Here is a 23,817-nt window from a genome sequence, read left to right on the forward strand (position 1 = left end):
GGTACAGTATTAGGAAAAGGCTATGGTAGGTAGGCTGCATAGGTAGGGGGCATGCAGTCCAACTGAGGTACGGTTTGTATCAGGAAGAGTGGTAGCCAATACGGACAGGACGGGTTGGGGCCTTGGCTTGGGTAATGAGAGTAACAGGGCTGGGTGAATTCAGCATCCCTTTCCCACTCTCTAGCCCCCTTCCCAAAACACAGAACCAGAACTCGAATTTGCATCATAAATTTTATTCCCGATGCGGGACAGATTCCTTCCATCCCCAGAATGAATCACATGCTACCCTAGAAAGACCTGGGAGATTCTCCCACCTCCAGGGAAGAAGTGAGAAAGGCAGGTGCTGGGGATAGGGAAGGCTTCGCAGTTCCCGGGCTTCCTTTTCCTCCCCTTCTCAATACAGGAGAGTAGCTCTCCATTATTATTACTCTCATCCACTCATCCCTTAAAAAAAACACAAAAACTTTGCTGTGAAAAAAACAACACCTCAAGTATGGGAGGGAGGCATCCTGAGCTGGGACATGAGGCTCAGAATCACCGATGGAAGGAGGGAAAGGGAGGAGCAGCCATCACTGCTTCTGTTGCAGGGCCTCCTTCCTTGCTGCGTCCTGTAGCAACTGTGTGTCAACCTCATCTGCTGGCAACTGCACATAGCGAACCACTGAGCCTCGGATGAAGCAGTTCTTCACTGATAACTGGACAAAGATACACAAATGTAAAAAAAAAACACGCTTCAAAAATGTCCTCTATCCACCCAGGGACCTCCTGCTTTGAGAGGTGTTTCCTCATCTCTACCATCTACAACTCACCATGTGAGGGTATTTCTCAGGGTCTGTGACACTGATGTCAGTTAGTTTGATGTTGAGATACTAAGAAAAGAAGATGAACACCATCATTAGAACCAGAGACAAGATGCAAGTTCCCAGCCCTTAAGCTCTCCCCTCTCCTTCCCCAAGACCCTATCAGGGCCCTTGTTACAGTCTTACCTGATCCACAGAATGGAGGGTTCCACAGATGCTGTCAGAGGTAGAGAAAAGAAAAACCAAAATAGTTTATACCTAAGTCAACACTGAGGTGATTTTAGAGCAAGGATAAGAACATGGTTGCGGGAAGTAAAGGACTTGAAGAAACCAAAAAAGGTAGAACCAGAGTTCCCCTTGTGGCACAGCAGAAACAATCCAACTAAAATCTGTGAGGATGTGGGTTCAAAACCTGACCTTGCTCAGTGGGTCAGGGATGTGGCGTTGCCATGAGCTGTGGTGTGGGTAGCAGATGAAGCTCTGATTCGACCTGGGAACTTCCATATGCTGCACTTGGGTGGCCCTAAAAAAGCAGAGGAAAAAAAAAAAAAAAAAAAAAGAACCAACAAGGGGCATGCCTAAGCTATGGGGTAGGAAAAAAACTGCTTCCAGAGCAGTGTGTTTAGACCTCACATCTCTCCCTAAATTCCCTCTTAGTAGCTACCATCAAAAAAAGTTTTGTGGGAGTTCCCATCATGGCGCAGCAGAAACTAATCCAACTAGGAACCATGAGGTCTCAGGTTTGATCCCAGGCCTTGATCAATGGGTTCAGGATCCAGCGTTGCCGTGAGCTGTGGTGTAGGCCGCAGATGCAGCTCAGATCTGGCATTGCTGTGGCTTTGGCACAGGTCGGTGGCTATAGCTCCGGTTAGACCCCTAGCCTGGGAAGCTCCATATGCCAAGGGTTTGGCCCTAAAAAAAGGACGAAAGACAAAAAAAAAAAAAAAAGTTATGTGCTAGACCTTTATTCCGCACGTTTGTAATCTTTGCAGCCACTTCACAAGGTAGCTATTAACCATCCAGGGGCTCAGAAATGTGTATCTTGACAAGTTTAGAACAAATAGAGACTTTGGTTCAGGCCTGTCCCCCAGAACCATTAGCTATTTTCAAATACTGGCTTTGGAACCAGGGCTCTGTATGTAAAGCAGGTAAGGTAGCTAGCTGGCGATGTTGTTTTTTTTTTTGGCTTTTTAGGGCCACACCCTCGGCATATGGATGTTCCCAGGCTAGGGGGTCCAATCAGAGCTGTAGGCACCAGCCTACACCAGAGCCACAGCAACCTGGGATCCAAGCTGCATCTGTGACCTACACCACAACTCATGGCAATGCCAGATCCTTAACCCACTCATTGAGGCCAGGGATCCAACCTGAATCCTCATGGATGCAAGTCGGGTTCGTTAACCACTGAGCCGAGATGGGAACTCCTAACTGGTGATGTTTTTGATGACACAGGCATGAGCGATGTTCTCTCCCTTCCTCGATCCTTGAACCCCTGAAATGTTCACGAGGAAGGCTATCTAAACACCACCGCTGCACGCCATGTTACCTCTCTTCCAATTCTTTAATTCTGCCAGTGGTTTCAACACTTAAGTCTCAAAAATCTCAAATCCCGTAATTTGTACTTCTCCATGAACCACGAACCCCCACTGTTTGATGTCTAACATTTGTTATTCTCTTTCTACAAACTAAGGTCTTATACCTTTACAGCTCGATCCAGTCCAGCCTCCAACTCGCTGCCCTCATCCTAACCATCCCGCATGTCATCGCCAGATTCTAAGTTCCTTAGAATCCTGGTTCTCAGGAGTTCCCTTCATGGCTCAGCAGTTAATGAACCCGACTAAGATCCATGAGGATGCAGGTTCAATCCCTGGCCTTCCTCAGTGGGTTAAGGATCCGGCTTGCCATGAACTGTGGTATAGGTTGCAGATGAGGCTAGGATCCTGAGTTGCTGTGGCTGTGGTGTAGGCCAGCAGCTGCAGCTCTGATTGGACCCCTAGCCTGGGCACCTCCATATGCCACAGGTGTGGCCCTAAAACAAACAAACAAAAAAAGGAATCCTGGTTCTCAAACACCGATGTGTGCTCAAAGGATTCAGGAGTCCATGACATGAGGAAACAGAGGCTAGAACAGTGTGTATATAGTGTGCTAAAGGTTGTCAATAAATAGTTTTTTCCTAAAACCGCTCTTTAATTGCCCTTGCTCTTTTTTTGTATTAAAAAAGAAATTATGAGGAGTCCCCACTCTGGCACAGTGGGTTAAGAATCTAACTGAAGGAGTTCCCACTATGTCGAAACAGGATCAGCAGCATCTCTGCAGAGTCATGATGTGGTTTGATCCCCAGCCTGGCACAAGTGGGTTAAGGGATCCAGCACTGCCACAGCTGCAGCGTGGGTAGTAACTGCGGCTCAGATCTGATCCTTGGCCTGGACACACTACATGCCTTGGGGTGGCCAAAAAGAAAAAAAGAAAAAAGAAAAAAAAAAAAAAAAGAATCCAACTGCAGCAGCTTGGGTCACTGCAGAGTCTTGGGTTTGGTGCAATGGGTTAAAGCATCTGGCATTGCCATGGCTGTAGCATAGGTGGCAACTGCAGCTTAGATTCAATCCCTGGTCCAGGAACGTCCATATGTTACAGGTGGAGCCATTAAAAAAAAAAAAATCACAAGAAATTCCCTAATGGCTCAAGAGGTTAAGGATCTGGCTCCATTTGTTGCTGTGGTGAGAGTTTCCTGGCCTGGAAACTTCTGCGTGCCATGGACACGACCACAAAAAAAATACTTATGAAATGATCATAATAAATGGCAGTTTTTAAAATGTCCTTATCTTGCCAAAATTAAAGTGGTCAGTTCTCTTTTGGGCCCTAATTTTGTAAAATTCGAAGTGTTTGAAATCCAGTGTCTGGGGCCAACTGCCTTAGTGGTAGTTTCACCTTATCCTTAGCTGCTAAAAAAATCTCTGACAGTGCACTATCACCATCTGCTGCAGCAGCGAATAACTTTCAGGAATCGCCTAAGGTGGTGACAATTCACTCAGTCCCTTTAGAAGCAAATGTTAGAAGTTCCCACTGTGGCTCAGCGGAAACGAACCCAACTAATATCATGAGTGATGAGGGTTCGATCCCTGGTCCTGCTCAGAGGGTTAAAGATCCGACGTGGTGTAGGTCACAGACGCAGCTCAGATCTGGCATTGCTGTAGCTGTGGCATAAGCTGGCAGCTGTAGCTCAATTCGACGCCTAGCCTGGGAACCTCCTTATGCTGAACCTGCAGCCCTAAAAAGAAAAAAAAAAAAAAAAAGAAAGAAAAAAAAAGGAAATGTTAGGCACAAAAAGGCTCTGACACAGAAGTTCCCACTGTGGTGTGACGGGATCGGTGGTGACTGCAGCACCAGGACAAAGGTTTGATCCCTGGCCTGGCACAGTGGGCTAAAGGATCCAGGGCTGCTGCAGCTTCGGGGTAGATCAAAACTATGGCTTGGATCCGCTCTCTGGCCCATATACCTCGGGGCAGCCAAAAAGGGAAAGAAAAAAAAAAGTGGTCTAACATAATCATGGAAGAAAGAGCTCTTCTCCCAATCCAAGGAATAACCTTCAGCTCTTCTAAGTTCTTGCTTTAGAGTCTGGGGCTAAAACAACAATTATTCTTGTCATGTGGAAGACCCAGGAAGAGGAAAATAAAAAAAGAATCATCTCAGAGAATTGCTGAGGGTGCTTGTAGTTTCCATGTTTTTCTCTCTATAGGGACCCAATCTATATGCCATCGATACCATACGCATTGCCAGAGCCATAAATCGAAATCTGTAATCTAATAGGCAAATCCCTTCCCTCACCGTTCCTTGCCATGTCACTGTCTCTCCCACTAAAAAACTACCTCATTTAGAAATGTAGAAGAAACTACTGGGGAGAGAATACATTGATTTAAACTTTCTAAGGACAATCAGGTAATATGTACCAATTTTTTTTTTTTTTTTTTTGTCCTTTTAGGCAAATGGAGTTTACCAGGCTAGGAGTCAAACTGGAGCTATAGCTGCTGGCCTACATCACAACTCACAGCAATGCTAGACCCTTAACCCACTGAGCGAGGCCAGGGATCAAACCTGCATCCTTATGGATGCTAGTCAGATTCATTTCCGCTGAGCCACAACGGGAACTCCTGTATCAATATTTTAAATGTACACTTTAAAGGATTTTTTTCCTACTGAAATAAGATGTATAAATACATGTATGTAGGAGTCCCTGTTGTGGCGCAGCGGAAAAGAATCCAACTAGGAACCATGAGGTTTTGGGTTTGATTCCTGGCCTCACTCATTGGGTTAAGGATCTGGCATTGCCATGAGCTGTGGTGGAGGGTGAAGATGCGGCTCGGATCCTGCATTGCTGTGGCTGTGGTGTAGGCCAACAGCTGTAGCTCTGATTGGACCCCCTAGCCTGGGAACCTCTGAGGGTGTGGCCCTAAAAAAAGCAAAGAATTGGAAATAGCCTAAGAATCCAACAACAAGGTCTTGGTTAATTAGTTCTACCCAGCTAATAAAAATGCTATTCAGTAGTTCCTGCCATAGTTCAGTGGATTAAGAATCCGACTGCAGGGAGTTCCCAGCTGTGGCTCGGTGGTAACAAACCTGACTAGTATCCGTGAGGACACAGGTTCTATCCCAGGCCTTGCTCAGTGGGTTAAGTATCCAGCATTGCCATGAGCTGTGGTGTAGGTCACAGACAAGGCTCAGCTCTGTTGTTGCTTCGGCTGTGGTGCAGGCCAGCAGCTGCAGCTCCAATTTGACCCCTAGCCTGGGAACTTCCATATGCTGCACATGTGTCCCTAAACCAAGAAAACAAAACAAAACAAAACAAAAAAAACCCACAAAAAAATCCGACTACATCGGCTAGGGTCCTTACAGAGGTGTGAGTCTGATCTTCAGCTTGGTACAGGAGATTAAAGGATCTAGCTCAGATTGAATCCCTAGCCTGGGAACTTCCATTTGTCACAGGTGCAGCCATTTCAAAAAAAAAAAAGCACCTTTCAGACATTAAGAACGTTAAAGATCAACTTTATTGAGATGGAAGATATCCACAACATAGTGTCAGGTGAAAAAGCAAGTTTTACAATTGCACAGAGTATGACCCTGTTCTTAATTAAACAACAACAACAAAAAAGGATGAGGGGCAGGCAGAAAGGGATTTAAGTTCTGGCTTTGTCCTTTACTAGTTGTATAGACTTAACCAAGTTTCCTAACCTAGTCAAGCTTCAGTTTCCTCATGTAAAACAGCAACAACAGTATATGTCATGTAGAGGTGTTCAGAGAATTAAATGAGTTAATAAATGAGTATTCAGAGTAGTGCTTAGTCTATAGGAGAGCCTCAAATGTTAGCTTTTGTTTTCCCCTTCAGAACACATTAGGCACCTACTCTATACCAGGGCTGTGCTAGACACAGGTACACAGTGGGCGCTTAAACACATCTTGGCCCTATAGAAGACCAGCCCTAAACAGTAAATACATTTCTATGAAATCACAGTTTGAGAAGCACCCACTAGAAAGGAAAGACTCTATATGATAGAAGTGTCTATGGCCTAGAAGAACCAGGAAAGTGCAAGGATACAGCATTTAATCCACGTCCTAAAAGATGATTTGAAGTTAATGATACAAGGGGACGAGGGATGTAAAAACAGTACAGACACAAGGGACTGCACTGGTCATCTGTTTATCTTTTATACTGTCTACAACAAAAGGGCAATTATACCACATAGATGATTCTGCAACAGCTTTCCATATTAATACAACTCATTTCCATGTGGCAGCTGCCTTTAATGGAAATACCAAAATCTAACCCATTCCCTATTTTTTTTTTTTTTTTGGTCTTTTTTTGCTATTTCTTTGGGCTGCTCCCGCAGCATATGGAGGTTCCCAGGCTAGGGGTCCAATTGGAGTTGTAGCCACTGGCCTACACCAGAGCCACAGCAACTCGGGATCCGAGCCACGTCTGCAACCTACACCACAGCTCACGGCAACGCCGGATCGTTAACCCACTGAGCAAAGGCAAGGACCAAACCCGCAACCTCATGGTTCTTAGTCAGATTCGTTAACCACTGCTCCACGACGGGAACTCCCCATTCCCTATTTTATTTTATTTTTTTGGCTGTGCCTGTGGCATGTGAAAAGTCCCAGGCCAGGGATGGAACCCGTGCCACAGCAATGACAACGCCACATCCTCAACCTGCTGCACCACAAGGGTACTCCATAACCCATTCCCTATTAATGGCTCCCCTCCACCAATTTTTGACTATTAAAACAAACAAACAAAAAAAAAACTACCAAAATTTTTGTACATAAATCTTTACTTCTGGAGTCAATACTTACATTTCTAGAATTTGGGTCAAAGGACCATGTGATTTCATCAGAAAAAACTTTTATTAAAAAAAAGTGATTGATGCCTCTGCCCCCTGACTTCTTTCTAGTACTTACATTTTTCTTTGGATCTTCTTCCCATAAAGATAAAACTCTGCAGCTAATCTGTCAGTTTAAGGCACAAGTCATTTCTTTCGTTTGTCTCTCTCCCATCTTGCCCAGCCCTCAAATACTTGTCAAATTAAAGAGGTTGTTCCGGAGGGCTGGGCACATCCACCCCCTACAGACTTGTCGGAACAGGTACCTACCTCAGGTCATTCTTGAGTTCCACGACCACATCCTTGCCCACAAGGGACTTGAAAAAGGAATAGAAGAGCTATTGGGCGAGAGGGGGAAAAAACATCATATGGGAAGGGACTTGGGCAGAGGCGTGTTCCCCGGCCAGTATTATGAGATACTGGTCCTGGGGATCCCCGCCGCATCTCTCTGGCAGTTCTCAAAACTTAAGAGGAAAGAATACTCGGAAAAACGGCTGGAGCCCCGGTGATTACTACCTCGAGCGCCTGACCTAAAGCCCGGGAGAGAGGCTCTGGCCCGCACGCCTCGGGCTCGGCTCTCAGTGGACCACCTCTCCCGGCGTCCTGCCCCCACTACCCAGTGAAGGGTACCAAGTGTAACACCCGCACCCTCTCGGGGCCTGGTCTGTCAGGGAAGTGCTCCTTGAGGTCTAGCTTTTCCCTCTCCTGCTGTTCCCGCCGACTCAAACAAATAAGACCCATTCGTTTTGAGGTCTCTCCCCAACGAACCTGATTTGCAGGAAGTAAGGAGGGAGAGAAAAATCCCAGGGCCCAACGTCAGCCCAAAGGAACAAAGCTCCCGGAGGGCCCCCCCCGCCCCGCCGCCGCCCCGCGACCCCGTCTCCGTCCCCAACCATCCCAACGGTCGCGCTCCCCGAGGGCGCCCCCTTGTGACATCACGGTACCTACCATTGTGCTTGCACCGCGGGATGCCCGCCTGACCGGGAAGGCGAGGGCCGGGTACCGCGGTCCGGAGGCCGGGCGGGAACCGGAGCACAAGGCCGCGCGCGAGGCGGGGCGGGGTTGCGCAGGGGCGGCGGGAAGCGCCGCGGAAAGCTCAGGGTGACGGAGGACAGCGGACCGTGCGCTCCGGCTACAAGCAGAGCGGGCGGGGTAGGACCGAGGGGACGCGAAAGCCAGGGAAGGGGCGGGGCTTCCCGCCTTCCGACTTCCTCCCCAAGCGGCCGGCTCCCACTGCGCAGGCTCGGGCTCTGACGGCTCCCCCGGCTTTCAAGTTTTCTTCCTTTTAAAAATAGTGTGGTTCCAGCATGATTTGCTCATACCCTGAAGACACTTACTATTGCAAACTGGGCGTTTGTGAAAACCCATGATGATTTGTACACTTTTCTATGTCTCTTACACTTTGATAAAAGTAAAAATGTTTGAGTTCCCAAGATCAGGAACCTGCACACAAATCCGATTTTGTCAAAGGTTCCCGATAAACTTATTTCTCCTGAGAACCCAACCTCAGTCCACATTTCTTTTACGCTTTTGCCTAGGGCTTTCCTGTAAGGGGCTGAGTAAAGCAAAACCGACTGACTCAGGGATAGAAATACCCATTCTGATATTTCACTTCCAAACATTGCCCTCTCAAACACAAAGGGACACAAATTCACAGTTACATGTATTTCTATACTCATGTCCCCAAAGCATTATCAGTATGCGATGACGCAAAAGGTGAAATTTTTTTTTCAAGGAATGAGATCCAAATAAATTCTCCATTTTCTCCTTTTTCTTTTTTGGTCTTTTTAGGGCCGCACCCACAGCATATGGAGGTTCCCCGGCTAGGGGTCCAATGGAGCTATAGCTGCCGGCCTAGGACAGAGCCACAGCAACACAGGATCCTAGCCGCGTCTACGACCTACACTACAACTCATCTCATGGCAATAATGGATTCTCAACCCACTGAGCGAGGCCAAGGATTGAACCCACAACCTTATGGTTCCTAGTCGGATTTGTTTCTGCTGTGCCACGATGGGAACTCCTAAATTCTCTGTTTCTAATCTTGCAAAAAAGCATCCATCTGGGAGTTCCCATTGTGGCACAGTGTAAATTAACCTATTATCCATGAGGATGCAGGTTCAATGCCTCACTCTGAGTCAGGGATCCGGTATTGCCATGAGCTGTGGTGTAGGATGCAGAGGGTGGCTCAGATTCCTTGTGGCTGTGGCTGTGGCCTAGGCTGGCAGCTACAGCTCTGCTTGGACCCCTAGCCTGGGAATTTTCATATGCCACAGGTGCAGCCCTAAAAAGCAAAACAAACAAACAAACAAACAAACAAACAAAACAAAACAAAACAAAAAACCTCACTACCCATTTGTTAGGAGTTTGTTGTAGAAATATTTTCAGCATGTAAAGGATGTAATAAGGGACCCTGTGAGTGACAGACCCCACTGATAAGTAACACCAGGACATCAAGCAGAAGTTTGTACCTCTGAACCCTAAGCACCTAAATCAGTCTATCCCTGAATATAAGCAGTAACTATTGTAACTCTACTAATAACTATTCTGAGGCTAAAGGTGACTAATGATCAAAAGTTATTTCCCCTTGAAATGATTAGCTTATGAAAATTCAAAGACTTTGCCCACGCCGGCTTAATCATTCACAATTAGCTCACAGACGACATGTGCTCACTGCACAAACTCTCCTTTTCCCTACTAAGAGACACTCAAATCACAGCCTAAAGATACCAGAAGTAATTTGCTTTAGGAACAAATTTACTGAGGGACAAATAACCATCCACACAGGAAGAAGAAACTTGGAAAGCTGGAAATAAATAACACACATTCAAATTCTTCAAATGGTTCAGTGATGGGTCTCATTCCAGGGTCAGAAACAGGACGTTGCAGTGTGCAAAGATGGTATTTGCGACTCCTCTGTCAGAATCCAAAAGGGATGGTAACTTAGGTGCAGGTCCAGTCAATTCAAGAATCATAACCATGTTTGAAGAGGAGGGGAACAAAATCATCTTAGAGGCACCCTAGAACCCTCCAGCTCCAGATAAAATTAATCTACTTCTTCAATGGTGGGGCCTGTGGCGGCCCTTCCAGGTGTATACCCTGTTCCACAGGAAGGCCCAGTGCATCCTCCTTGGTAGAGTTTTGTGATGATTGGGTTGCACACCTGCTCCAATTCCCTTCTCTTATGATCAAACTCATCTTTCTCTGCCAGTTGATTGGCCTCCAGCCATGAAAGGGCCTCATTGCACTTATTCAGTATTTTCTTTTTATCAGCATCACTAATCTTGCCCTTTAGGCCTTCATCACTCACAGCACTCTTCATGTTAAAAGCATAGGATTCTAAGGCATTTTTTGCAGCAATTTTCTCTCTCTGGACCTCATCCTCCGCTTTATACTTCTCAGCATCCAGAACCATGCGCTCGATCTCCTCCTTGCTCAGCCGGCCCTTGTCATTGGTGATGGTGATCTTGTTGGCCTTGCCTGTGCTCTTGTCCGTGGCCGTGACGTTCAGGATGCCGTTGGCATCGATGTCGAAGGTCACCTCGATCTGAGGAACTCCCCTGGGTGCAGGAGGGATTCCAGTCAGGTCAAAGCGCCCCAGCAGGTTGTTGTCCCGTGTCATGGCCCTCTCGCCCTCGTACACCTGGATCAGCACGCCCGGCTGGTTGTCCGAGTACGTGGTGAAGATCTGTGTCTGCTTGGTGGGGATGGTGGAGTTGCGCTTGATCAGGACAGTCATCACGCCGCCGGCCGTCTCCAGCCCCAGCGACAGCGGAGCCACATCCAACAAAAGCAGGTCCTGTACCTTTTCAGACTTATCCCCCATCAGGATGGCTGCCTGTACTGCAGCCCCGTAGGCCACCGCCTCATCGGGGTTGATACTCTTGTTGAGATCACGGCCATTAAAGTAGTCCTGCAATAACCTCTGCACCTTAGGGATGCGGGTGGAGCCCCCTACTAAGACAATGTCGTGGATTTTAGCCTTATCCATCTTGGCATCCCGAAGAGCCTTCTCCACCGGCTCCAGGGTGCCCCTAAACAGGTCTGCGCACAGCTCTTCAAACCGGGCTCTGGTGATGGATGTGTAGAAATCGATGCCTTCGTAAAGCGAATCAATTTCCAAGTTGGCCTGCGTGCTGGACGACAGGGTCCTCTTGGCCCGCTCGCAGGCCGTGCGCAGCCGCCTCACCGCCCGCTTGTTCTGGCTGATGTCCTTCTTGTGCTTCCTCTTGAACTCCTCCACGAAGTGGCTCACCAGCCTGTTGTCGAAGTCCTCGCCGCCCAAGTGGGTGTCCCCAGCTGTGGCCTTGACCTCAAAAATCCCATCATCTATGGTCAGGATGGACACATCAAATGTGCCTCCACCCAGATCAAAGATCAGGACATGTCGCTCTCCCTGGCCTGCTTTATCTAAGCCATAGGCAATGGCAGCAGCTGTGGGTTCATTGATAATTCTTAGCACATTGAGACCTGCAATGACGCCTGCATCCTTGGTGGCCTGGCGTTGAGAGTCATTGAAATAGGCTGGCACAGTGATCACAGCATTGGTGACAGTGTAGCCCAAAAAAGCCTCAGCAGTCTCCTTCATCTTGGTCAGTACCATAGAAGAGATTTCCTCAGGGTAGAAGGCTTTTTTCTCCCCTTTGTAGGAAACCATTACCTTGGGCTTGCCTCCTTCATTAATTACTTGAAAAGGCCAAAGTTTCATATCGGATTGCACTACAGGATCATTAAATTTCCTGCCAATCAGACGTTTGGCATCAAAGACAGTGTTCTGGGGATTCATGGCCACCTGGTTCTTGGCCGCATCGCCGATGAGCCGCTCGGTGTCCGTGAAGGCCACGTAGCTGGGGGTGGTGCGGTTGCCCTGGTCGTTGGCGATGATCTCCACCTTGCCGTGCTGGAACACCCCCACGCACGAGTACGTGGTGCCCAGGTCGATGCCGATGGCTGTTCCCTTAGCAGCAGCCATAGTTTTCCTAGGCCTGTGGAAAAAAGAATGGCAAAAGTTGGCAGAGATTGTGTGTGTGTGTGTGTGTGTGTGTGTGTGTGTGTGTGTGTGTGTTTGTCTTTTTAGGGCCACACCCATGGCATATGGACGTTCCCAGGCTACGGGTCAAATTGGAACTGTAGCTGCTGGTCTACGCCTTGGCCACAGTAACTCAGGATCTGAGCTGCATTTGCAGCCTGTACCACAGCTCACAGCAACATCGGATCCTTAACCCACTGAGCGAGGCCAGGGATCGAACCTGCGTCCTCAAATATACTAGTCAGGTTCGTTACCACTGAGCCACGATGGGAACTCCGGCAGAGAGCTTCTAAATTTTATTTTTGTGGTAAAATACACATAATGTGAAATTTACCACCTTAACCATTCTTTGACAGTAAGCTCATTCACACTGCTGTCCAACTAATCTCCAGAATTTTTTATCTTGCAAAACTGAAATTCTTTTCTTTTTTCTTTTTAGGGCTACACCCATGGCGTATGGAAGTTCCCAGGGTAGGGCTCAAAGAGAATCTGCAGCTGCCCAGCCTATGAAACATCCACAGCAACATGGGATCCAAGCTGCATCTGTGACACAGCAATGCCAGATCTGCCAGATGTGAGCCACATCTGCGACCTAAACTGCAGCTCTCGGAAACACATCATTTAACCCACTGAGGGAGGCCAGGGATCAAATCTGCATCCTCATGGATACCAGTAGGGTTCATACCTGAAATTCTACAAACCTGAAATTCTATACCCATTAAACAATTTCTATTCCCCTTCCCCGATAGCCATTAGCAACCCTTAGTCTACTTTGTCTCTCAGAATTTGGCTACTCTAGGTAACTTATACTGTGGAATTACACACTTTCATTTTGTGACCAGCTTATTTCATTTACATAATATCCTAAAAGTTTGTCTCTGTTATAGCATGTGTCAGAAGTTTCTTCATTTTTAAGGCTCAATAATTTTCATTGTATGTATCTACCACATTCTGTTTATTTGTTCTTTCCCTCTGTGGCACTTGGGCTGCTTCCACCCTACAGCTATTGAGAATAACTCTGCCATACACCCTGTGTACACATAACCTTTTGCAGGAGCTCCCATTGTCGCACAGCGGAAATGAATCTGACTAGGAACCATAAGGTTGCAGGTTCCATCCCTGGCCTCGCCCAGTGGGTTAAGGATCTGGTGTTGCTGTGAGCTGTGGTGTAGGCCACAGATGTGGCTTGGATCTGATGTTGCTGTTGCTCTGGCACAGGCCAGCAGCTGTAGCTCCAACTGGGCCCCTAGCCTGGGAATCTCCATATGCCACATGTGCGGCCCTAAAAAACAAACACACATATATATATCCTTTTGCGGTACAATTATCTCTTTCAGACTGCTCCTTCATGGCGCAGTGCTTTTTGGACAAGGTAGACAAAAGTACTCCTAGCCAAATGGAAGTGGGAGGGCAGTGGCATATGTTGTTTTCAATTTCAAAGAGGGCCTGACTCAACTGGCCTGTTCCCGTGTCTGTGACATATTTTATTCTGAGATTGTACTCCCCTCCTGCTGAACTCAGATTATTGGAAGTGCTGGTCTCCTGAGGAGACATCAACCTCCATACTTGGGCTTAGCTCCCTCTTGTCACCTTTCACCCTCTATTATAGGGGTTGGTGGGAGTATATATGGCTAGTCTGAAGAACTCCAATCAAGCCCTAAGAAGTTTTCTCAGGAGAGGGTGCCCCTCTCTAAGGCAGTCCCATCCTCTGCTCTCCTCACAAATAAAACTGCGGGTTTTCTGGAGCCAATAACAAACCCGCTCCTCCTCCTCTTCTGGGCAGCTCTGACCAACCCCATCCACTTTAGTGGTCCTCACAGGAATCCCCTCTCCTGCGACGTCCATATACTTTAAACTAGAGAATTTTTCAGCACTTCCTCAAACAGGGACCTGCTGGTCTGGCCCATGCCACTCAGGGTCCTCTTGGCTCACCTAGTGTCCCGCCGCCTTCGATCCAGTTTGAGAAGGTTCGGATTGCAGAGCCCCTGTCACTGGGGGCTCTCTCAACACCCAAACTGCGCAGCCGGAGTCCCCCCACCCCCCACCCGCCCCGCCCGACAACATTAAGTGGGGTCCTGACTTATCACCCTGATTCCCTACTAGCCCGTGAGGTCAGAGGCAGCACCTCCATTATAACGCGACTGGAGCCGGACGGTGTCAGCACCCACGCCCCCGCCCGCTTCCTCGCGTCAACCCTCTAGCGCCCCCCGCCCCCCGCGGACCTGCCGGCCCAGCCTCTCGCCGCCCCCCTCCCCCGCTCCTCCCGGGCTCCCCCTCTCCGGATACAGTGCCAGCTAGCAAAACCCAGAAGAGTCTGGAGAGTTCTGGGAGGGGCGGCAGCCAGGGCGCTGATTGGCCCCAGAAAGCCAGGGGGCAGGACGCGAGGCGAAACCTCTGGAATATTCCCGACCTGGCAGCCCCGCCGAGCTCGGGGATTGGCTGAGGAGGGAAAAGGAGGGGCTTGAGGAAAAAAATATAAACACAGAGCCGCCCCCAAGGAAACAGCGAGCCCGGGAAGAGCTGCTAAGACTTCCTCTGCGGTCTGTGAGCGCAGCCTTGGCAGATCCGTTGCCTCCGAGGACCACCGCGGGCAGAAGCGGCGCGTTCGGTTTCCGGCTTCAGAGCTCTCGTCTGGGATCCCGGTTTCGAGTCTAGAGGCTGTTTGCGGAGAGAGCAGGCCAGCGACATGGCGAAGAGCGTGGCCATCGGCATCGACCTGGGCACCACGTACTCGTGCGTGGGGGTGTTCCAGCACGGCAAGGTGGAGATCATCGCCAACGACCAGGGCAACCGCACCACCCCCAGCTACGTGGCCTTCACGGACACCGAGCGGCTGATCGGCGATGCGGCCAAGAACCAGGTGGCGCTGAACCCGCAGAACACGGTGTTTGACGCGAAGCGGCTGATCGGGCGCAAGTTCGGCGACCCGGTGGTGCAGGCGGACATGAAGCACTGGCCCTTCCGGGTGATCAACGACGGGGACAAGCCCAAGGTGCAGGTGAGCTACAAGGGCGAGACCAAGGCGTTCTACCCGGAGGAGATCTCGTCGATGGTGCTGACCAAGATGAAGGAGATCGCCGAGGCGTACCTGGGCCACCCGGTGAGCAACGCGGTGATCACGGTGCCGGCCTACTTCAACGACTCGCAGCGGCAGGCCACCAAGGATGCGGGGGTGATCGCGGGGCTGAACGTGCTGCGGATCATCAACGAGCCCACGGCGGCGGCCATCGCCTACGGCCTGGACAGGACGGGCAAGGGGGAGCGCAACGTGCTGATCTTCGACCTGGGCGGGGGCACGTTCGACGTGTCCATCCTGACGATCGACGACGGCATCTTCGAGGTGAAGGCCACGGCGGGGGACACGCACCTGGGCGGCGAGGACTTCGACAACAGGCTGGTGAACCACTTCGTGGAGGAGTTCAAGAGGAAGCACAAGAAGGACATCAGCCAGAACAAGCGGGCGGTGAGGCGGCTGCGCACGGCCTGCGAGCGGGCCAAGAGGACCCTGTCGTCCAGCACGCAGGCCAGCCTGGAGATCGACTCCCTGTTCGAGGGCATCGACTTCTACACGTCCATCACCCGGGCGCGCTTCGAGGAGCTGTGCTCGGACCTGTTCCGCAGCACCCTGGAGCCGGTGGAGAAGGCTCTGCGCGACGCGAAGCTGGACAAGGCCCAGATCCACGACCTGGTGCTGGTGGGGGGCTCGACGCGCATCCCCAAGGTGCAGAAGCTGCTGCAGGACTTCTTCAACGGGCGCGACCTCAACAAGAGCATCAACCCGGACGAGGCGGTGGCGTATGGGGCGGCGGTGCAGGCGGCCATCCTGATGGGCGACAAGTCGGAGAACGTGCAGGACCTGCTGCTGCTGGACGTGGCCCCGCTGTCGCTGGGGCTGGAGACGGCCGGCGGCGTGATGACGGCGCTGATCAAGCGCAACTCCACCATCCCCACCAAGCAGACGCAGATCTTCACCACGTACTCGGACAACCAGCCGGGCGTGCTGATCCAGGTGTACGAGGGCGAGAGGGCCATGACGCGGGACAACAACCTGCTGGGGCGCTTCGAGCTGAGCGGCATCCCGCCGGCCCCGCGGGGGGTGCCCCAGATCGAGGTGACCTTCGACATCGACGCCAACGGCATCCTGAACGTCACGGCGACGGACAAGAGCACGGGCAAGGCCAACAAGATCACCATCACCAACGACAAGGGCCGGCTGAGCAAAGAGGAGATCGAGCGCATGGTGCAGGAGGCGGAGAAGTACAAAGCGGAGGACGAGATCCAGCGCGAGAGGGTGTCGGCCAAGAACGCGCTGGAGTCGTACGCCTTCAACATGAAGAGCGCCGTGGAGGATGAGGGGCTCAAGGGCAAGATCAGCGAGGCGGACAAGAAGAAGGTGCTGGACAAGTGTCAGGAGGTGATTTCCTGGCTGGACGCCAACACGCTGGCCGAGAAGGACGAGTTTGAGCACAAGAGGAAGGAGCTGGAGCAGGTGTGTAACCCCATCATCAGCGGACTGTACCAGGGGGCGGGTGGCCCCGGGGCTGGCGGCTTTGGGGCTCAGGCCCCCAAAGGGGGCTCTGGGTCTGGCCCCACCATCGAGGAGGTGGACTAGGAACCCTTCCCCAGACTGCGTATGTTTGTTATGAAGATGGTTGTGCATTGCCTTTTATCTACTTTTCATCAGCTATGCAAATTGTTTGCAAAGTTGTACTGCGTCTCTTAGGGAAATTACAAACTTTTTTCAGAGTTTAGTGTATAGAGGTGAATGTATACTGCCATGTTTTGTCAATTTCCCTGTTATGCACTGCCTTATATCTGCCTTTCATCAAGCTATCAACTGCTCAAATTGTTTGCAAAGTTGTACTGTCTCTTAGTGAAGGCATAAACTTTTTCAGAGTCCAGTGTAGAGATGAATGTATACTACTATATTTTGTCAGTTTCCCTTTTTGTAAATAAAGGCACATGCCAAATTCAGGCGCTTTTTTTTTTCTTTAAAAACTTTATTAAAAGTAAATACATTCATAATTTGAGTGATGTCTGCCTCTGTGTTTTGTTTTGAGGATGGAAGGGTCTGCATAGGTTGTCTTTCTTACAGTGTCTATAATTGAATAATAGCTTGCCTCTTAGGTAAGGTCAGGGATCTGAAAAGGAAGGATATATATATTGTCATTTTTTTTTTTTAAGGTAAATAGTATCCTTGGGAGAAACAAAGCTACTGGCTTTGAATGGTTTTGGTGTATGGGTTTAGAAAATGTTAAGGGTTATTGACATGGCCTCAAGGTGGGTGAGGGGTTGACCCTGTAGGAGTGGCCTCAAAAGGAGCTTGGGAGTGAGGGTGTTCTTGGAGAAGCAGGTAAAAAGGAGAGGCAGTTAGATTGGTACATAGCGGCTGCTGCTTACTGTGCACACAGAGGATATGTTAGAACCCTGTTATTTAATGTGGATCCAGCATAAAAAAGATGAGTCTTAAATTGGCTGTGAGATGCCAGTTGAAACACTGGCTTGCCCAGTTAGGCACAAGAGATCTCTAGTTCTCACATTTTAAAATGAAAGTGTCTGGCCCGATACCTCAGTCCGTAGTTCTTTCTTCTGAAAGAATGCTGAGATAGAAACGCTGCACTTCCAGCAGTGGTTACTAACCTACATTTTCAGCATCCCAGTGAGGACCTTAGAGAGGTGTTATTGTTCCCTGAACAGCAGGAGGACCTGAGTATTTCAGTGCTCCTACCTCCAGTAACTCTACTGGGGACTGATAGGTGTTTATTCTCATTGCTGTCACACTGAGTATGGGTGGTGTTTGACTTGCACAGGTGAACATATGGGGAGACTTAAGTTACTAGCTTAACTCACTTTTTTGAAGGTTAAAAAATAGTTCAGCAAAGATGTTGAACATGGATTCCACCCCCAGTTACTGGTTTTTGCCATGCTGCCCCAAGTCCATAAGGCTTTTTTGTTGTCTGATTCTGGGTTATGGTTCTATTCCTAGATTTCCCAATCAATACTCTTTGCTTTTACTCTGTATAACCCTAAATGTTAGATACACAATACATTTAGAAGACACAACAAAACCTGCAGCGCTGTACCAGGATGACTTAACCACCGACTTCCTTCTGTTTGAGATGCTTCATGCCCTAGCTGCTGGCATCCTAGGAGTAACCCCCTCAACAGTGTCTTTGTTGTAAAATGCCTGACACAATCTTCAAGCCTCGGGAAGTGAACTCCTTTAAAAAGCAGTTGTGTCTGGGGGTTACAAAGATTTTGGAACTAGATAGAGGTGATGATTGCACAACATGTGAATGAACCAGGTACCACTACATTGTGAACTTTAGAATTTTTTTCTGGCTGCGCCCGCAGCATACAAAAATTCCTGGGCCAGGGACTGAACCTGCGTCACAAATGTAACCAGAGCCACAGCAGTGACAATGCTAGGTCCTTAACCCAGTGAGCCACAGGAGAATTCCAAATTGTACACTTTATTTATTTTGTTTTTTAGGGCCGAAGGCATAAGGAGGTTCCCAGGCTAGGGGTCGAATCAGAGCTATAGCTCTGGCCTACGCCACAGCTACAGCGACGTGGGATCCAAGCCGTGTCTGTGACCTACACCACAGCTCACAGCAACGCAGGAGCCTTAACCCACTGAGCGAGGCCAGGGATCAAACCCGCAACCTCATGGTTCCTACTCGGATCGTTTCTCCTGCGCCAGGACGGGAACACCCAAATTGTACACTTTAAAATGTTTTATACTGTGGAGTTGCCACTGTGCCGAAGCAGATTAAGAATCCACCATTTTCTCTGAGGCAGTGTGGGGTGGATCCCCAGCCCGGCGCAGTGGGTTAAGGATCCAGCATTTCCCCAACTGTGGCATAGGTCACAGCTGTGACTTGGATTCATTCCCTGGCCTGGGAACTTTCAATACGCCTAAATAAATAAAATGGTTTCTATTATGTGAATTTACTTCAACAGAAGCAATTAAAAAAAATTAACATTCTACAAAAGCACTTTATGTGTACATCAAGGCCCACCAAACCTTCCACTAAATACTTGCCTTTGAAGAAAATCCATTATTATGGGACTGGCACATACATATTCCAGACCTTGCCTTGGACATTTGCAAGTGAAAAATATAAGAGATGCTTAGACTGCCAGGCCAGCTTATAAAGACAGGTTTAACCCTCAAAGTAGTTGAACTGTAGCAGTGTAGACTCTAGCCACAATGTAAGTCAAACCTCATGGGGCTAGGCATTTGCTACAGGCCCTCCTCTACCCTCTACAGCTGCAGTAGCATTTGTGACTCATCTGCAGATAATACGGTAACTATTCAAGCTGGTGAGCCACTACACTACTTGAGGGGGAGGTGGCAAGGGATGGGGAGGGTGGGCGGAAAAGGGTAGAGACTGGGAAACAAACACCTTTCTAGGTTAGGAGATCTCCAGAACTTACCTTGGAGAAAATGAGTTCCTTCCTATGGTTAAGTCAGTAAAAACTACTGAATAAGTATTTTAAGAAATCAAGGCACTCCTGTTGTGGCTCAGTGGTAATGAATCTGACTAGTCTCCATGAGGATGTGGGTTCAATCCCTGGCCTTGCTCAGTGGATTAAGGATCTAGCGTTGTCGTGAGCTGTGGTGTACACCGCAAATGCGGCTTGGATCATGAGTTGCTGTGGCTGTGGTGTAGACCAGCAGCTGCAGCTCCAATTCAACCTCTAGCCTGGATACTTCCATGTGCCACAGGTGCGTCCCTAAAAAGCAAAAAATAAATAAGTCATTATGAGTTCCCATTGTGGGGCAGCAGAAACGAATTGTGCAGTATCCATGAGGATGCAAGTTTGATCCCTGGCCTCGTTCAGTGGGTCGGGGATCTGGCATTGTCATGAGCTGTGGTGTGGGTCGCAGATGCAGCTCGGATCCAGTGTTGCTGTGGCACAGACCAACAGCTGCAGTTCCAGTGATTCCCTAGTCTGGGAACTTCTATATAAGTGCAGCCCTAAAAAGAAAAAAAAAAAATATATATATATATACACTCTTGCACGGAGTACTTTGAAGATAATCACTTTTTAAGCTCCAGATTGTAGCTGAGGGAACTGTAGACTTAGCAAAAATAATTCAACGTCATCCCTGGAGAAAGTGGTGTTTTGGGTGGCAGCAGGAACTCTGGGGGAGAGGAAAAATAACTATAGATGAGGAAAGAACTTTTAAAACTGATACCTTCCATAATTCCAAACTCACCTACCTCCCTGTGCCAGCCCTCTCAAGGCAGGTGGCTATGGTAATGAGACTGATTTTATGTCTTTTAAATCCAAGACACTGCTTTATTAGTAACGGTGTTATTCCTGATGATAAACAGGAGTCTGTCATCAACAATGATTCCAAAACAACAAAATTCATAAATGTGACAGAAGTGGGCAGAAACATGGGTTTTCGGTTAAAAGAGGTCATTTCAGGTGAAAAGTCAAAATCGGTGATTTGTAGGGCAATCCTCCTCCTAGTAGGTTTGGTAACTGTCGTCACCCTTTATTCCAACTGGTCACTTTAAATCTGTCCCCTAGTGTCACCGCTTAAGTATCTAGTGCAGTTCAAGGAGCCAGAGCAACCTCAGCAGGCCCCCTGCCTTCTCCTAGCTACAACTCCTTTAAAAACGTTAAGGGGTCAGGCAGTGCAGCGAATTCGGGAAGCCAATGTAAACACGCCCGCCCCCTCCCCCCCATTATGGGCCGCACTCGGACCCAGTAGAGAATCGGAGGAGAGGGCACTGCTGGGCACGTAGGGAGGGAAGGCGGGGGGAGTCCACAAGAAGATCAGAACCACCACCTTTTCACCCCTCCAAACGTCCCCACGGGAACCAGGGACTAGAGTCGGGAGGTGAAGTGGCGGCAAAGATAAGCTTGAGATTCCTATCTTGGCCAGACCCTGCGCAGAGCTGGGGCGCCCTCACCTCGGGCGGTGGGGACCTTTTCTCGCCTCTGGCCACCCAATTCATCTGGCTTACTTGTATGACTTACAAAGCTTTCCAGTATTTTCATCTAAAAAAATTATCGAGGCTGAGTGAAACTCTAAAAGCCTCTCCTTCATTTACTCCTTTAATTCCACTTTGAAAAAACAACTGCAAGAGTCCGGCAGCAGCTAGGCAGCTCCGCGGTCAGCCCCGCCGTCAAGCCCCGGCAGCGGCGGCGGCGGCGGCCCCGCCCCCTCGGCCCCACCCGGCCCCGCCGGCTGGGGGTCTTGCTGGCTCTGCCTCCTTACCCCGTTATGGGCTGTGCCAGGAACTTTCTGGAGTAGTCTGGTTCCAAGGCGGGGGCTGACTCGTAGGAACACTCCTCACCAAACAAAGTGCCCCACCCAAGTCTCCCTACCCACCCCCAACTGCACCCGAGAACACCAGGGCTTAGTCACGGCTCCACATTTAGTTTCCAGAAGGTTCTTTGAACTGTGTGCCAGCCTAGCCATAGTAAAAGGCTCCCCCTCCTTTCCCCTCTTAATAACAGATTGGTTTGTTATGAAGGGAAGGGGAGGCTGGGCTGGAAGAAGACGGAAAGGTGGGAGTTTGTATGGGGGGTTGGGTGTAGGGAGATAGTCGTGAGTCAGCAGCAGCAGCAGCAGCAGCAGCCAGGAGGGGACTCCCTGGCTGGTCACATACTCCCATGGTGCCCCTAATGCGTGTAGAGCCCTGCCGTTCACTCCTCTAAGGCCATTTTATCTTTGTCCTTTTAGAGAGTTAAAGGATAGGGCCTATGTGCCAGTACTGGGGGGCTTCCAAAACAAAGCGGGACCTGTGGGTTCAATCGAGGGTTCTGTAATTACCTGTCTAGGTGACGATCAAGCTACTAAACCTCTGAACCTCTGGGTTCACCTTTGAGAACGGAAAGGTTTGGCTGAAGGTCTCTGCCTAAAAATCTTAAGATTGTTTTGTACCATAAACTGAAAGTAATTAACATAGTCTTGGTAGTAACCCCCAACCTTGTAAACACCTCCGTAAAAGATCAGACTGGAGTGTGACAGAGGGAGAAGGAAGCAAACTTGATCACTACTGTCACAGGCCCTGAACTAAGGCCTTCAAAGTATTATCTTTGTAAGCTTTGCTGCTACTAGCCTATGAAGTAGTTCTAATTTAGAGACATAGAGACTTGGATAATTCAGTTAACTTATACAAGTAGTTCACTGTTTAAAAAAAGATTTGCAAAATAAAAAGTCATATTGGCAAAGTTGGCATCTGTGAAAAGCCACCCTTTCTTAATTATATCTGGGATCAATTCCCTGCTTAGTCTTACAGAGTTTGACTTAGGAAGAGAGGTCTATTGTTGCAATTTTTAAAGGACTACCTTAGTTTAATTGTTGAAATACACTGGGCTGGTCTTTCTGAAGTTTATTGTAAGAATTAATGAGATCATGCATGAGAAAGTGCTCCATAAACTGCCAAGAGCTACACAAATTCATCATTATAGTTCGTTTGGGTCTTGCTAATAAAAGTATCGCTTTTGTTGATAATACCACCAGTTCTCATATATATCTTTTCATAAAAATAAATTTTATTCAGAAAGAAAAAGAGAAAAGCAGCCTCAACAAGAAAGTAGAATGCAAACCCCGGTCTTCCCTGTCCCAGGTTTTTTTCCTGCTGCTGTAAATCTGCAGATTCTCAGGTCTTTGAAGCCTTTGCCATTTGATGGTTAAAAACGCCTGGCTCTAAGTTTTCATATCAGTTATCTCTTTTGCTTTCTTCTGATTAAACCTATAATTATACTATCTTTTTAAAACAAATAGAATTGAGGAGAAAACGATAATATTTGAAAAACTGTAGGAAAACGGAGAGAGAAAACAAAACATCCCACACTTTCAGGATGAAGGCTCCCCTCCCCCACACTTCCTGCCACCGGCAGTCAGCAGTTCTTGGCACACTCTCCAATTCCCCCGCCCTTAAATTTTACCTGATCATTCCTCAGTATTGGGGAACCCGAGACTTGATTCTTCCAAACACAAAACCTGATTAAAAACCTAATTCCAAAATTAATCAAATTAAAGTTCTGGAAAATCTTTGGGGGTTCTTTTAATATCCTTAGACACCAAGTAAACCTGAAACCGAGTTTCTGCCTTGAGAAGCATCCACTGCAAAGGAAAGAGAAAATTCAGGAGACCCTCTTCTTGTAGGAAATGGAAAGGGAATATAGATGTTTAGGTTTCCAGGCCAGTCCACTGAGAGAGATTTAACGCAAGAAGTAGGTCAAATACAATGTGTAGCTGACTGCGTAATTCATGGAAAACAGCATTTTCAAGTGGCTCGTTTTCTGCTACTCCAGCGGCAAGAATTGAGGCCCATCACAGAGTGTACCTGCCAGGCAGTGGAGACAATGATGCCCTGTGCTTCAAGCCAATAAAGGAATACAATTGCAAATTTGGAAAGACGAGTGATCCAGAACAGCTGCTAGTAGCAGCTAATGTTAGGAAGCTTCCAGAAGGAGGGGGCAAAGTTAAGGGTCTCTGAAAGCATTTCATATATTGGACAGCTAAGGTGGAAGTCTGGGGAATCCCCAGCCAGGGAGTGCATGAAGAAATGGAAAATTCCTGAAGTCTGACCAGTTTGACTAGATTAAGTGATTCATCAGGGAGACATATCTGAATGTA

General features: G+C 48.6%; 3 protein-coding genes across 5 annotated transcripts in view; 1 reads left to right on the plus strand and 2 right to left on the minus strand.

The window, feature by feature from the left end:
* Positions 1 to 214: 214 nt before the first annotated feature.
* On the minus strand, positions 215 to 8,351 carry LSM2 (LSM2 homolog, U6 small nuclear RNA and mRNA degradation associated). The gene is given in 5 exon segments (NM_001123136.1): positions 215 to 695; positions 810 to 869; positions 987 to 1,017; positions 7,445 to 7,512; positions 8,123 to 8,351. Coding segments are annotated over 5 exon segments (288 nt in total). The 5' UTR covers positions 8,126 to 8,351; the 3' UTR covers positions 215 to 569.
* Positions 8,352 to 9,791: 1,440 nt separating this feature from the next.
* Positions 9,792 to 23,817, minus strand: part of HSPA1L (heat shock protein family A (Hsp70) member 1 like) — a 28,316-nt gene continuing 14,290 nt past the window's right edge. Inside the window, 2 exon segments of one of the 3 annotated variants that reach the window (NM_001123128.1) lie at positions 9,792 to 12,159; positions 14,136 to 14,271. In NM_001123128.1, coding sequence (NP_001116600.1) covers positions 10,221 to 12,146 — 1,926 coding nt within the window. In that variant the 5' untranslated portion in view covers positions 12,147 to 12,159; positions 14,136 to 14,271 and the 3' untranslated portion in view covers positions 9,792 to 10,220. 3 annotated transcript variants of the gene reach the window in all.
* HSPA1A (heat shock protein family A (Hsp70) member 1A) lies at positions 14,707 to 17,237 on the plus strand. Its single transcript, XM_084967756.1, has one exon. The coding sequence runs from the start codon at positions 14,890 to 14,892 to the stop codon at positions 16,813 to 16,815; it is 1,926 nt and encodes a 641-aa protein (XP_084823882.1). The 5' UTR covers positions 14,707 to 14,889; the 3' UTR covers positions 16,816 to 17,237.

This window comes from Sus scrofa, chromosome 7 (assembly GCF_054392235.1).
Source record: "Sus scrofa isolate SSC_HxYL_T2T_F1_AM1 chromosome 7, Sscrofa_HxYL_maternal_Yorkshire_Landrace_v2.0, whole genome shotgun sequence".
NCBI classification, from domain to species: domain Eukaryota; kingdom Metazoa; phylum Chordata; class Mammalia; order Artiodactyla; family Suidae; genus Sus; species Sus scrofa.